Source organism: Hydractinia symbiolongicarpus, chromosome 7 (assembly GCF_029227915.1).
Source record: "Hydractinia symbiolongicarpus strain clone_291-10 chromosome 7, HSymV2.1, whole genome shotgun sequence".
In the NCBI taxonomy this organism is placed as follows: domain Eukaryota; kingdom Metazoa; phylum Cnidaria; class Hydrozoa; order Anthoathecata; family Hydractiniidae; genus Hydractinia; species Hydractinia symbiolongicarpus.
Genome location: NC_079881.1, coordinates 4,867,427 through 4,883,746, shown reverse-complemented (window position 1 = coordinate 4,883,746; position 16,320 = coordinate 4,867,427). Strand labels below are relative to the sequence as shown.

The following is a 16,320-nucleotide window of genomic DNA, read 5'->3' as shown; positions in this document are numbered from 1 at the left end:
TTGGTACTAGGTAAACAAATAGGCGAAATGATGGTGGTGGACAGAAAGCAAAATTTTCTTTGACTTGACGTTGGTTTCTATTCTTTACGCAAATACATTTTTCCACTTTAGCATTTCCCTTTCTTTATATTGGAGAAGAACTACTTTGTTCATCACTAACATACTGTCCAAGCAGTGATCGGGATTCGATCTGCGGTCCCCAGAACTGGGAGCCACAGACGAACCCACTACACTACGTGCGGCAATATGTTAGTGATGAACTCAGATAGTTTATCCGGATGGTGTGTATACATATAAGTTAATATCTCCTTTTTTTAATTGCACACCAAACAATAGGCATAATTAGCAAAGTCCATATCTAAGACCACAAAATATTACAAATAACTTTTACAATTACTCAAAGTAACAGATTAACTGACTGCCAGCTAAGCATTTTCTTTACCTTAAAGTTATCAAGTTCTCCAGATAAAAATAGTAGTCGTTATGTCAAATTAGTGTATTGTCTTCGAAATGAGACCGGCGCTGAATACATAGAACGAATTCAATGATTCAAGTAAACATGTTTATGTCAAGATTAAAATAATTCCTCTTTTGCTGGGCCTGATAATAGCTCTGTAACACATAACAGTGCAGGCTTAAACATACTTTGATAGGATCAGGAGTAGACATTTATTTCTGTTAGTAAACAAATTGTAAATAAGTATTTTCTAAAAATAGAAACACTTGTACCGCCTCCAATGGAATGTTTTGATAATTGTATTTATACTTTTTATTGAAATTGGATTAGTTCCAAATAACTTGAATTCTCTCAATGGTTAATCTTCTCACGATTCAAAGACATCCCAAAAATTGTGTCGGCTTTAGTATTTTCTGCTTAGCAAGGCATTTTTGTAATTGTTTATTTTAGTCTGCGACTAGCCCAATGAATAGAAACAAGATAGATATAAACAATAAGAGCAAGATAGGTATTTTTTATTCTACAACTCTGAGAAAGTGGAAGGAATAATACCTGGAAGAAGGGGAAGAGGGGCAGAGGGGAGAGGGGACTTTCCCAGTACTGACAAGACGAAAGTTGCTTGAGTAAAATGGAAAGATCTTATTTTTATTTCTATACTTAGAGATTATTCTTGCTTCTAATGGCTAAATCCCGAAGTGTCATTTTATGTTTTCGAATTTATTTTCGATTCTCCTTCTCAACCTATTTCGTTTTGACACCATAAATTTCCTTTAAATTCAAGAAACACCCAGAATAATCCCAAAAGTATGTTTCTTAAAAAAACGACTAATACAGTGACAGTTCTGGACCTTTTTTCAGAATCGTCCTAAAGTAAAGAAATGATTATAACTATATAAACAATATTCGCAACCACATGTCAAAAAATTTTAAAAATAGACTAAAATTAAAAAAGATACATAAATTATTTTCAACAATCTGAAATTTCTTCCTAACAAATACTTTTACCCAACATGTGTAACGTTCCTATGCAGTAATAAACTCTCCACTTCAGAGAACGGCTGAGGTGCAAGGTTAGGTGGGGTCATACCTTTACTAATTACAAAGTTGTAAAAGATTAACTTTTATGATAGGTAGAGTTTGTTCATCATTTACTGGATATAATAGTGCGGTTAAAAATCAAAGTTACTGGTCCTGACTATATTTAGCTAGCTGGTCCAGATATATTTGTGGCGGTGTGTGATAAAACGTCAGTGTCGTGTTAATGATGTCTCGGTATATCAATGTATCTTTTTCGTCAAAATTTTTTGTTCCAGGTATAAAGTAAAAAACTTGTTCATCTTCTTGAGAGCTAAAAGGTAAAGTAGAACAAACGAACGAACGAACGAACGAACGAACGAACGAACGAACGAACGAACGAACGAACGAGCGAACGAACGAACGAACGAACGAACGAACGAACGAACGAACGAACGAACGAACGAACGAACGAACGAACGAACGAACGAACGAACGAACGAACGAACGAACGAACGAACGAACGAACGAACGAACGAACGAACGAACGAACGAACGAACGAACGAACGAACGAACGAACGAATAAAATTATGCACACTTATGAATCAAACATTTGAACCCTTCGTACCTATAAGGTTGAGATTTGTCTTACTTCTCATTTTGTCTTTAGTTTTTCTATCAAAATCAGTTTTCTCAGTTTTTATTTCAACGCAACCAAACATGCGTTTGCGATAACAACGTTTCGTCTCTAAGGCGGAACAGAGATTCAAAATTAGACAGTTTTACGGGAGAGATGTTGAAGAAGTGGGAAAGAAGGATTCGCTTTATTTTTTTCTTTAAACAAAACTGTCGTTCTCCCTAGTATCATATAAAATATATAGCGCAATCCGTATCAGCATACTCAGATTGCGTTTGTTAAAAAAATGTTAAAAGCACATCAGATAAGAACATACCTCGTATTTGCAAAATATAAAAAGCCAAAAAAATAATGACAAGTTTCATGATGACACTGTTAGCAGGATAAAATGGGCAGTGCTTCACTACAGAACGCTGTTTGACGAGTTGAAGTGATTAATGAGATAAATTCGATTAATTGTTTGATCGATTAATTGAGTAAGCCGTCCCATCAGGATATGATAAGTCTAAAGGAGTTTTGGATACAAAACAAAATTACATTCAGTATAAAGCGCATTAAAGCTCTTTCCAGCTGATTGGTTCGTTTTGCTCTGCGCAAGCGTGCTACAGCATAATATCAACATGTGTGGTACAGCAAACTCTTTCTTTGCCTGTGAGAAAATACACTTATGACGAATGAATTAAATCGAAGTAAACAAATCGCTAAATTAAAATTGACGATAAGAAAATTAAAGTATATATACCCTTTTTGTGAATATCAAACGCCATGCTGTCCTTATCATCATGATTGCTGTTAACCATGGTATTTAACCCTGCCTTCCCCACAAATCTCCTCCAGATTCTCTTATAGATTTACAAAGAATAGATAGGTTGAATACCCGACACGTCAGTGTATAAAAAAATGTCGTCTTGCCAAAATATGTAAAGAAAAAAGTGGCAATAAACAAGCAGAAAAAATGGGACAACCTAAACAAAAATATGACCTCTTGTAAAGTTAAAAAAAGTATTTATAAAATTTTGCAAAATCTATAAAGTAGTGAATTCCACTAAACTATACAATTGAATAGAATTGATATAAATAGAAACACCCATTACACTATAAATAAATAGTCGTTATTACAACTTGCTATCATGCTGTACACTGCATGCAGTACACTAGTCGGTGGTCCGTGGAACACTCCACGGGTCGCCCGGCCTTTTTATACAGCATTGCGTGCATCTTGCTACTTACGGTACCATTTTGCGCGACAGACAGACAGACGTATACGGGTTTTATAATGTAGACTTAATCCACGGGGCAGCCCCTCCTTTATATATCGCATTTCGTGTTTCCGTAAAAAAAGAAAACAGACGCACAAACAGACAGACGACAGCTAGCATTAAAGAAATTAGTTTGTAACCTTATATAGAAAGAAGAAGTAAATATATTTATTCATTAAAATATAATTACAATTTAATTAAAATATAAATAAACTAAGGATAAATAACATGAAAATTAATAAAGAAAGGACAGTATGATGAGTATGAGCCACGCAAGTGTTTGACTGAATAGAAGAGGAGAAGTGCGCACTCGTGACTATATAAAATAAAAATTTCATATTCTGGCATCTACACAGGCAAGATAAAAATTATTAACCACCTCTGTGTGCAACTTGGTATTCAAGGATCTGAAACCTCTAAGGCAAAGCCAAGCAGATTATATAATTACGAAGGAGAGTTTACATCTCATTCAAGTCATTATTTTATCGTATTGTTCGCCGGATTTCAGTGAAATTTTTTCTGCATGAAATTTGTGAAGTGCAGAACATTCTTTGCTTATTTCCCCGTTTATGGAAAAGACAAGGGGGGTGAATGTGCCATGTTCGTTATCTAATACACGCTGATTGTATTTACGTTTCTTTTCAGCTTCATGCTTCTTATATATCTTACTAATTGACGTTTCAATTTGCGATGGGGCATTTAGATTGGTTAAACGTACATCATAGTAAGCTAATTGTCCTGGACGCCAAATACCCTGGCTCTTACATCAAGCCTTGCTTCATCGTTGTTGACCGGTGAAAGCTTTGCCTGAACTTCCACATCATCACAAACTTCTTGCAACAAATTTGCTTCGAAATCACGTACGATTTTATGACGCATAGTCACAAAACCACCTTTTTTACAGCACACGGCATGGGTGGCATTGAAATCATCTCCGCACGCCCATTTTGATGGAAGATTTTTTACAGAATGATTGTATCTCAGCGCATGTGCATCTTGAAACTCTTCCTTTGTAACATCGAAACCTTTTCCTTTTACTGGTAAAACGTTAAGCCAGCTCGAGGCACCTTTTTCACTATTCTGTTCCATTGCCCGTATCTCACTCCTATTCAGCTGATTGTTAATTAACATCTCGAGCTTCCCTGATAGCATTTACGCGACAAGCTTTAACTTGTTTTGTTTTATCTTTATTCGGAAGGGAATCAGACTAAACAATGCTGGCAGCAACTAGTGGAGCAGTGATGACTTTTGATGACTCATAACCCATGGCGGGAATTTCTGTTAGTATTGGTATTCCAAGGCCGCCAGTTTTTATCGATCTTTTATAAAGAGCTCTTTTACTTTCCGAAAAGGTGTTGCTTAAAACAGATGGTAAAAACATGTCGGATATGATCGTATCTAGAGGTACTAAATATTCTTCCATACCAGGTATTGCACGCATGAAATATGTAAAATTTTTTTAACTCGCCATGTGTGAAAGCTGCAAAGGCTGCTTGCGGTTCTGTCAACGCTATTGTTGAAAGTTTTTTTATTTCTTCACACCATTGACTAGTTTTATTATTTGCATATTCATCACGAAACTCTTTGCTTTCAATTGAAGCTCCAAGATGTCGTTGTAGTGACGAATCTCTAAAAAATTTTCTGGCTTTAAGTTCAATCGCTTCAATTTTACAAATCATCCATGATTTGCTCTTGCTGACGTAATAACCGTAGTTTTTTTCCGTCTTTAATCACACCGCCCCATCGCTCTGTCAGGACGATAATTTTACCCGCACTTTTACCAGATGTCTAGCAGCAATGCGCACTGTAGTTGATAACAAAGACATAAGAACAACGTAATTCTTACCCTGTCAGATGCACACTTGAAGTAGTTATTTTCAATTAAGCATTTTATACCGGGTGCTAATGTTCAATGTTGATCCAGTGATAAAATGTTCTCGTCCAAAGTGGTAGGTCACAGGTCCAATGGTGGTCCAGTGATAAATTGTTCGCTTCCAAAGCAGCAGAGTTTCAATGGTTGTTTGGTAAGAAAATATTCCTCCTAATGCGGGGGGTTACATTTTTAATGGTTGAAGCATGTCTTTCACTTTCCAGAACAATTTTGTGATCTTTTAAGACAGTTCACGACACAATAAAAAAACATCTTTGAAAATTCCCTTGCTCCTTTATCGGACCATTTGCAAAGAGGCGTCATCACTAAAAGAAGAAGAAATTTAGCAATATGAAATAAAGAGTTTTACAAGAATCTGCATTCGTAATAACCGTCGTTTGTGTGTCAAAAATGGTAGCCGGATCGCTCCTTTGTGTTAGAAGTGCACGAAACGGACGTGTCTAGAAAAAGTGCGATGGATGGTAATATAAGGGCAGGAATATCAGCGACAGGTGAACCCGTGGAATTTTCCAGAGGCTTGTAAGAAAAATAATGCTTAGCAAGGAGATTAACAAAAATGTAATACTTCTGAAAGTTGAACAAGTTATACTTAGGTCTATCAGTGAGATTTTTTCTCTCCAGAGAAATTTTAACTTTTGAACTGGATCCGAAGTTGCGTTCTCTTTCGGTGCGAAATATCATCATTTCAAAAACAGGGGAATTAGTAATTTGTTAATTTATGCTTATCAATCAGAAAATTTACTTGGTATAAGTGCGATGGAATGACTCTATATGGGCTAACACCTAACAAGTCTCCATGTAATAGTTGGTTAAAATGTGCAATGGTAGCGCGTTCGCCTTGTAATCAAAGGGTTTCAGGTTCGAGTCCCCAATCTGGCGCACTTTAAATACAGTGGTAAGCCTAGTTGGGGCCATTTACTGATCGCCATTTGGCTTGTGTTACAGTTAAACAAGTTATTAATGTATTAATGTGACATAGTTGCAGTCGGAGGGGAGGAGTCAGCCGTTAGGTTGGAATCTCCGAGGGCGTCAAACTCGTCACTTACTTTTAAATATGCAGTATTCAGGACAAGGGAAAACAAACATATACAGTGTTCTAACATTTTTATTCTTGAATAAAACTTTGCCTGAATGTACATATCACACATTTCAACTTCCTTTCAATATGATTCGGTTCCATACTTTACTGTCTTGTGAAGATTTTTCTATTTTTTCATCTTTCGAGACTAGGAATTAACTTTCTTCTAAAAAGTTTCCGAACCTTTGATCTGATCCTTGTTAAACGAAAATAATAAATAAAGGGATCGAACAAAGGATTGGTTTGTAAAATTAAGAAAGACGAGAAATAAAAATAAGTGACAAAATATGTTGACGTTCCCACAATCCCTATGTAGAGTGTACATACAGCCATAGGTAGGTAGGATAAGCTGAACAGCGACAATACCAACACGCTCACAAGTAGTGCTTTTCTTTTATTTTTATAATTGTCACTGTCTTCTTTATTATTATTTCGTATTCTCTTTCTTATTCTTTTAACTTCACTGTTGATTTTAAGATGCAGGAATAATAGAAGGAATAAACATCCGAGGAGAACGACTCCAGCAATGGCTTCCGACATACGCCAATCTCCTGACGACATAACGTTGATGGAGGGACCCACCAACGCGAAAAACCAAATCCCAATGTTTAGCCAGCATGCCCTTTTTTTAGTTAAGTACTTTTCGTATATAAACGGGTGTAAAATGGATACGTATAAATCCAATGTGATCAAAGCAATTGTAAAGCATGAAATGGTAGTAAGAAAATGTACTGTGAAGACGATGCAAATATATAAATGACAATTTGTTGATGAGGTAAGGTGCAACAACCAGAAAATACCAATTCCTGGAAGGGAAATTCCTCCCGTTAAAAGGTCAGCAATAGCTAGCGAGATGTAGTGGAGATCGGATACAATTAAATCTGATGGGAATTTGTACATTGCTGTTAAATATATTGCATTGAGGAAAACGGTTAAAATACTGGTTAGAAAATGTGCTACTGCAAATATGCTTTGAAGAGATGTGACAACTTCAATTTCAACTCCAATGTTTTTACAAATAATGACTGACGTGTTGTTGTTTGCCATTTTATTGTCGAAAAGTTAAATTTACAAGAACAAAATTCAATCTTCTGAAAATTCCTGAATCTTTGAAATATATATTTTTTTTCTTTGCAAGCAGCTGTATCCTAATAAATGATTCAGAACAAACAAATAGATAGATAAACCAACTTATTCATTTTCGAAACAAAAACATAAACTCATTAGTATTTTTGTCTTGGTTACAAATTTTGTGGAATCATGGTGGAATGAATACAAAAACATTAAGCGCATTTTACGACGAACTTTGATAATTCGACACGCAGTTTCTTTTCAAAGGGTAAACCGTAATGCAATGTGGGTTTTAGGGTTATATACATGTGTTACGCTCTTGGACAAGGCCTGGTTTTTTTTCTGGTTTTTGTACCTTCACAAGCAAATTACGATGAAGTTGACGTGCAAGGAGAACAGACAAATATGGACAACTAAAAATGAATAGATTCTAAAAAATATACACAAAAAAGGCAACCACATTTGACCGTGGATACCGAAGAAATTTTTAATATTTTAATTGTTTTAATTTAATATATGCTGGATATATGGCAAATTACTCCAACACTTTTGTTTTCTCTGCTTTAATTTATTGTCAAATCGAAAATCGAAAGTCGATTAAGCAAAATGGACACTTTATTAATTTCAAAAGTTTCATTCAGCTGTTATTCTGCTACCAATAACCACAGGCTGACGTCACACAAAAGTTAGTAATTTATAAATCAGAGAATCTTTACCACCTGTCATGGCGGCGACCGTGGCACCACTTTAGTCTAGAAAAACTAGGAAGCTAAGGCTCAAAAATATAAAGAAAAAGCGTATAATGTGAACCGTGTTGGATTTTGTATAGTTTGCGGTAATGGCCCAACCTCGTGTCCAGGACAAGTTTTCGCTTCATCATATTCATCAGATAAGATGATTATGCATCTTGTTGCTTTTATAAATGAGTACATGCTTTTCTCAACAGTTTATTGCCTCAAAGAATTCAGTGTGAATGGCAACCGTTCAAAAATTAAACCGAAACCTCTTTTTGAAAGTATTTATTGCAATTTAAGAGATCAAAAAAATACAAGCGGCATTAGGAATTGGTCACACATACTATTCGCTAGATTTGCTGTAATGGCAGTCTTGTCAATTTTACGTGTGTGTTTCGGTTATTAGGGAAAGAATAAATGTGATAGTAATTTACATGAATGCTGTCACTTTTACTTTTATTTTCAATTCAAAAACTGTTTATCAAGATGTACTTCATTCACAAAAAGAAGCTAGAAAATTGTTTCTTTTAGTTGACACCTGAACACCGGGGAGGTACAACCATCAAAGTTTAGGGTAAGATAACAAGACAGAATATTAGAACTTAGAATTTTTACACTCACGAGGTAACATATATTTTTAAATTTTTATTAAAAAGAGTTAAATGTATAGTATAAAAACATTTTATTTTTTGTTTTTAGATGAAGTCAATTTTACTTGGATTCCTAATAGCGCATTTCATTTACCATTGTGCTGGTAAGTAAATTCAGGGTTGCGTTTCAGACGTTCATTCTTATTTTTAGTTTGCTAACCGTCTGGATTTTGCAAGCGGGAAATACGGGTTTTCGAGCATTCTGATTGACTTAGCGCTTTTGACGACGGGCCAATATGGAGCGGTATTGCCCGTCGTCAAGAAAAATGGTAGCTTAAAATGTAAACAAGCACAAAAACAAATTTCAAGAAGCACTGGAAATGATTGTATATCTCCTTTACATTAACCGATAAAAATATTTCATACAACAATGTGAAGTTTTACTGTTAAAATACCCAGATTTATTGTCAACATTCTGTCTTGAAGCTTCTTCAACATAACTTAACTATCAAGTCACCAAATAATCGCAACATCGTTCCCAGGGCTTTTTTGATGAATATTCTTCGGAATAATGGCTCAGGGTTACAAGAGCCTGTGGGCGAGGTTGGAATAATCAACATTTTATAACGAAAAAATATGGCTCCGCAATTTGATTGATTATTCTGTCTAATTAAATTTTTACAATTTCCTGCCCCCTCTCCACCCAAACGGCTCAAATAATTTCAACTTTAACTTCGGATTAAAAAAGCATAAACCTTTACCAACCGATTAGATTCTGAAAATTAATATTATTTCGTTCCTAAGTAAAACTATTTTTGTAACGGAGAGGAAGTAAAGACTGTTCAGAAAAATCACAGAATAGAAAATATCTAGCAGAGAAAAAAAATCCATAAACCTTGGCTCCTTTAGGCTGGGTTAAGAACTATACAAAACTTCTCCGTTGGATGAAAACGAGTCTTTACAAGAGTCTGTTTAATTTATTTATTATAGCAACATCTAGATTTTATGATGAAGAAATTGATGACGAAATAGGAGACGAGCCATCTGAAGATGAATTTAATACTAGTGAGCTACCAGCAAAAGGTTGTATGCTTAAGTATTATTTTATGTCAAATTTGTTTTATAAACCTCGTCCCCAATTTTGGAACCATAACGACGAACCATTTTAGCTGTTACTCTACTTTAGACATACTAGTAGTAAAATCTTGGAAATCGCAGCTATGTTTGTAGTATAAGTAAAACTATTCACTAGCATACCGATGCTTAAGTCAAAGTTTACAATAATACTAGTCGTTAGCCCGCGGAAAATCCACGGGTTCGCCGTCCTTTTTATACCGCATTGCGTGCGTCTCGCTACTTGCGCAGCTAAGCTACCATTTTGCGTGACAGACAGACAGACAGACAGACGTATACGGGTACTATAATATAGATTAATTTAAATATGATCTTTTAGGTGATTGGATTATGTTTCAAAGACGTCGATATGATTCCCGACGTAGAGGGCACTACCGCCGTCACGAACATTACAGACACTGGTGATTTTAACGACATAATTGTGTAAACTTGTCTTTTAAAGTAAACTCTTCAACTTTTGTTTTGTCATACTTTTTCTCTTGTCGTTAACCGTAATATTCTCATCTTTTGCAGTACGGTTAGACTGACAGTCGGGTATAAAAGCAGGTGTATGTTGTTTTTATAAAAAGAACGCTGATAAGCACATTCAGGCTCATTGGCTAATCCTTTAAGCGTTCTTTACACGATTTGGCTTTTTTTCTTGTGAAAAGTATAGGGCCTATGTTTAGGGCCTTTTGACTTCTGAATGTGATTGCATATTCTACGACTACAGCATTGCGCAATTTTGATTACTATCGCGGTTGGTTTTCTTTGATAACTTTAATTTTCGAGTCTGTGTCATCAATTTTACACGTCAAAGGTCAAACTGTAAAAAAAAGCGGATTAAACATAAAATGGTGTGGGATTTTGTGCAACAAAAAGCCTTTCTTCTGTATTAAAGGTCAGCTTACACTAGGAGTCTATGGCGGTTATATTTTTTAGTGTATTTGTTAGTGTATTTTTAAGCGCCCTTAGCGCCTAATGTGAACGTAAAAGGTAACAATAGAGTGAATTAGACGCTTAATACGCGCCACTAGAACGCCTGTTAGACGCCAATTTTGAAATGAATTTTTGATAATTTTTAGGCGGGTAATAGGCATTTTTATTGAGATCAATTATATATTTCTACGTAAGTTTAAATGAACGCCGGTCATTTTAAATCAGCGCATGAGGCGTTTGACTTGACATATAGATAATGAAGAACTCCAATTTGACACCTAGTGGAAATCTAGCTTAAGTAAGATGGACTTAAGCACAAAACGGATTTGATAGGAAATTCTGATTTCCGGAATATAACATAAAATTGTTGATCCAAGATAAAAGTTGAAATCATTTTCATTCGCAGACAAGAATGAAATTTTTTTAAAAAAACAAAGAATATATAGCTAAATAGTATTATTCCCGTTCCATATTCCATTCCTTTTTTGGGGGAGGAGACGAATCAACGAATTTAATATAAAAAGCTGCTCCAATTCCTGCACTTCCCAGTTACTTACCATCACTCATGAATTCTATAAATCTTTTGATTGCAATCCTTCTCTTGAAACTAGAAGTGTATTTCTTGATATGTCCAAGGCTTTTGATAAAGTTTGGCACGAAGGTCTTCTTTATAAATTAAAATGCTATCGTGTCAAAGTAGGTTTCTACAATATTTTGGAAAATTATTTATGCGATAGAAAACAAACAGTAGTTTTAGGTGGTCAGTCATCCAACTGGCTCAATATTAATGCTGGTGTTCCACAAGGCTCTATCCTTGGTCCACTCCTTTTTTTTTATTTATGTTACTGATTTTCCTGAAAACATTGTATCTGTATCCAAACTGTTTGCTGATGACACATCTATATTTTCTACTGTTTATGACATTACAAAGTCTAGCATAGACCTAAATAATGATCTGTCTACTCTCAAAGAGTGGGCTTTTCAATAGAAGATGGCTATTAACCCTAAGCAAACAAGCTACAGAGGTAATTTTTTCCCACAAAAAGAAGTCCATTAACCATCCTCCTTTATATTTTGATGACCCTGCCGTAGTATCTTTGCCAACACAGAAACATCTTGGATTAATTCTTGATAATAAACTTAGTTTTGATCATCATTTGAATGAGAAGATATGTAAGGCTAACAAAGGTATATCGCTTATAAAGAGACTTCATAATTATCTTCCACGGCAGTCATTATTGTGTATTTATAAGTCATTTATTAGACCACATCTTGATTACGCAGATGTAATATATGACCAGCCACATAATGACAGTTTCTGCAATAAGATAGAATCTGTCCAATACAATTCTGCTCTTGCTATCAGTAAAGCTATCAGAGGTACTTCTCGCAAGCGTTTCTATGAAGAACTTGGTCTTGTGAGCCTTAGCGACAGGCGTTGGTATCGCAGAATTGTTTTCTTTTTCAATATTGTATCAGGTACCTCACCTGGCTATCTAGGTTCATTGCTTCCCTTGAAGCAAAGTTCTTATGATCAGGCTAGAAGTAATTTGTTTAGGAATTTGAAAACCAATACTGAATATTTTAAGAATTCTTTTTTCCCGTACACAGTAAATGAGTGGAATAAACTTGGGCCCGATTTAAAAAAATTTACTACCAAACTCGAAAGGTCTTCTTATTTTTATTAGGCCAAAAATGCTTCCTGTGTATAAAAACACTATTAACCCGATTACTCGTAAACTTTAGTCACCTTAGAGAGTATAAATTCAGACATAATTTTCGCGATACCCTAAATCCTCTTTGCAGTTGTGGTCTTGAAATCGAGTCTTCTAATCACTATCTCTTGCGCTGTTCTTTTTACACGCATACAAGAAAAACACTCATTGACAATATTAAAAATACCATAGGTCTAATATCAGACCTCTCGGATGATAAACTTAATTTACTTCTCTATGGCAATGATATTTATAATACAGAACAAAATTGTTTTATACTAAAAACCACTAAGTCATCTGAAAGACTTGATGTTCCATTGTTATAAATATAAATAACCCCCCTCAACCTCGGCACCAGTATTTTCTTTTAATTTTCTCACAGTTTTGTCTAATTTATGTGCAGTACCTCACAGATAGGTTTTTCTATCGTGGGGTATGAAGAGTTTTGTATTCGTTCGTTTTGTAATTTTGTGTTTGAATATATATTTTATAAATAAAAAAAAGCTTCTGTTGAAAATCCGAGTATTTAAAGTTAGGGATTGACAGGGCTTAACCATGCCAATTTAGGTTGAAATTTGCAAAAACTTGCGAAAAACAGTTACCTTAGACTATAAAAAAATAAGAAGGGATTAATATTTTTATATATATTACATATATATAATTATATATTTATATTATGTATATTATTTATATACGAAAGTATCAATATTTAGAGGCTTCTTTTGCACTCCCCAGCGCAACTGAAAGTTTCCCGTCATTATATCAAAGAACTATTGCACTGGATAAAGCTCGATGCAACAAATGACAAATTTAGTATAAATATAGTAAAATCAACCTAAAATTTGACATTTTATGCTGGTTGCAGCACTCCTGCGTTGAAACTAGGACCAAACACCCCTTAAATTGGATCAGCTGACTATGTGATTGTTATTATCAAATATACTAACAATCTACTTTAAGTGATAAACCGGATGTGGAAAATCGGTTGTGCTATGAGCTCCTGGACTATTAAGGTAAAAATAATTCCATAAGTTCTGGAGTATCAGGTAAACTTTTTTTTAAACTGTACTGAAAAATACTACGGGAGAGAAAACTTAAAACATGCGACTTGATACTGGTGATTCTCGAAACAGCTTAGTGGCGAAACAACAAAGTTTGAAAAAAAGATTATTTTTCAAAAATATATGAATACAAAAGTTTACATATGAAATAAATATTATTTTTAACTCACATGAACTGTTTAAAAACCCTTTTACAACATTAAATACATGCTGTGTTGTATATACGTACACATAATTCTCACTGTTATGACGGATGCATGTTAACGTTAGCAAATAGTATCATGTAATTCGAACTTTAACTCGAAAAACTCAATTGGATAGATTTTTGGTCACTTTAGAATAAAACTTTTATAATTCGAAAACCCTTGTAGTTAAAACAACCTGTTGCACACCCACAACCTGTCTTAAAAGCACCGAACAAATAACAAATATATATATATGCTGATCATGATAGATGATACATGACGAAATAGAATAATATCTTTCTGATTTTACTTCCATATTGACATGCGTTATTGAGACTTGGATCTAATCGACGAAAACAGATCAGCACATTTTTTTAGGTTCAGAAAATTGGGTATAAAAGGGCTTCCACAAAATAAACAAACAACGTGTCTTTCAAAGACGACTAAATGCGCAATTTTCAGCAAATTGTGAATTAACAAATGGAAAATGAGAAGGCTACCGTCAGAAACGTTATCTAATACGTACCATGCCGGGAATTGTCCAGCATAAATATTATATAAGAAAAACTACTAAAAAAGCAGCCGGACTTACCGAAATATGGTTTGAACAGTGATTTACGTAAGAAAAAGCTATAACACGCCTAAAATTATTATAACAAACTAACTACCTAAAAAAAACAATCATACATAAGAGTAGCCGTGATCCCATTAAATGGAAGAACTTTATAAAGAAGCTAGCTACAACAATGCAGAATTTTTGATAAATATCATAAAAAAACCTAAATAGACCTTCCCCAAATTTGTTAAAAATAAAGTTAAAATATAAAAACTATTAAATGTCTGATATTAAAGCAACTATACCTCACTCCCGTGTATTAAAACTTTGTTTACTTTTTAAGCAATTTGTTTTTAAACGCATTCAAAGAAATGAAAGCAAAAATTAGGTTAGAAAGCTGAGTCGACAAAAAATAAAATTTCCACAATAGTTTGTAAATACTAAAAAGTCCTAATTTCTGTAACACATTAAAAAATAAATAGGTCTTCATTGCTTACCGTCAAATGAGAGTTTAGGCGTAAACAATTGAAAGACGCCCATAAGTCAGGCGTTAATTTTGAGTAAGCGTGAGACAGACGAATAATACAATTCAGTTATAACAGCGAAAATCACGGTTAGGGAAAGGTCTATAGAAGAATGCATATATTTAATTAAAAAAATACCAATACTATATGAATTCAACACCTTCAAATTTTTCATTAGCTACGAACTGTTCACTCATGAGAACATCACCAGTGTTGACGTTAAACACGATAATATACGACTGAATATTCCCTTCGACTTCTTTCGTCTTTAAAGCTAAAGCTACATCATCGTTCGTACCTGGAACAAACTTAAAAGATGAAAATCCATGAGTCTGCACTAAGTCACCGACGTAAACCACTTTTAGATTGGTAAAATCGGCTCTGCACGAAATCAACACGTTCGTTCCTCGGTTCTCGTCGACGACGTCGTCGTATTTTTGCTTGGACATTCGACGTGGTAGAAAAAACCAACGTTTTTTAATACTACTCCACATAACAGCTTCATGGATCATATAACCAGGGAAATATATACCAACTTTGGCGCGAATTTTAAGGTAATTCTCAGTCCAGTTATGATGTACAACGCCTCCGTATTGGTCAATGCTTTTAACAAACAACGGGTGATAGTTAATAAAATTTCCTTCTTTTGTTGTCCATTCTTTGCCAAGACCACCAATAAATAGCGCACCATCTTTAACTGTCATCCATTCACATTTAAATCCCTTCGTTGTGCTACCATCACCGTCCATTAAAATAACCCAAGGTATAACTTTTCCATTTTTTATTTGATACACGACCCCCGTCCTATCGTCCACCGTATATAGTTTTCCGTTGAAGGCGCAAAGCTCAGACAGTTCTAAACCACGCCCTTTCTCATTCAAGCGTGACGTCAGAGTAATTTGGCTTATCCATTCCACTTTGTATGTGTTCCCTTTGAATTTGGATAAATAACCAGTCTTAAAGTAGCTTTTCCATTTGTACTTCTCACCAGCTACTTTCGATCTTTCCTCATCTAAATCAGCTATAGCGCCAATTTTAAACCTAACGCCGACATTATCTGTCAACGGATCCGAAAACGGATAGCGTGAATTATATTTGCATTGCTTTTGACGAATCAAATGGCTCGGCTCCCAAGCATGACAAGTTTCCACGGAAACAGGAAGCGTGGGTGTTGGTCCTGATAATGAATAAATCGGTAATGCATTAAAAAAGTACAACAAGATAAGAACAAAAACAAATATGGCAACCATTTGAATCGTGCGTTGAAAATCTCGAGCTCTGTATCTTAATTGTATCATAATCTCTTTGACTTCTTGCATAATCTGCTACAAAACGTGTTCTTTTGTTTTCGCTTTTTAATTATTATATTATTTTCTATAAAGAAAAAAACATACAAATATTAACTTTATTCTTCTCACCGAACACAGTCAATTGAAAAAACGCTTTAAAAAAATGCGTAAAAATTATACATGGCGAAATATTATAACTAAACTCC

At 34.7% G+C, this 16,320-nt stretch overlaps 1 protein-coding gene and 1 long non-coding RNA gene across 4 annotated transcripts; both read right to left on the bottom strand.

Moving 5' to 3' along the window:
- Positions 1–933: 933 nt before the first annotated feature.
- On the bottom strand, positions 934–8,314 carry LOC130648689 (uncharacterized). Of its 3 annotated transcripts, none has more exons than XR_008982959.1 (4): positions 8,125–8,314; positions 2,852–5,564; positions 2,426–2,614; positions 934–2,220 (listed from the first exon to the last, which is right to left on the bottom strand). It is a non-coding gene; the product is annotated as an uncharacterized LOC130648689 (long non-coding RNA). The 3 variants fall into 3 exon arrangements; XR_008982960.1 differs by lacking the exon at positions 8,125–8,314 and having other exon boundaries at positions 934–1,805; positions 2,101–2,220; positions 2,852–5,621; XR_008982958.1 differs by lacking the exon at positions 8,125–8,314 and having other exon boundaries at positions 2,852–5,621.
- A 5,339-nt stretch (positions 8,315–13,653) lies between these two features.
- LOC130648680 (soluble calcium-activated nucleotidase 1-like) lies at positions 13,654–16,226 on the bottom strand. Its single transcript, XM_057454739.1, has one exon. The coding sequence runs from the start codon at positions 16,142–16,144 to the stop codon at positions 14,969–14,971; it is 1,176 nt and encodes a 391-aa protein (XP_057310722.1). The 5' UTR covers positions 16,145–16,226; the 3' UTR covers positions 13,654–14,968.
- Positions 16,227–16,320: the final 94 nt, after the last annotated feature.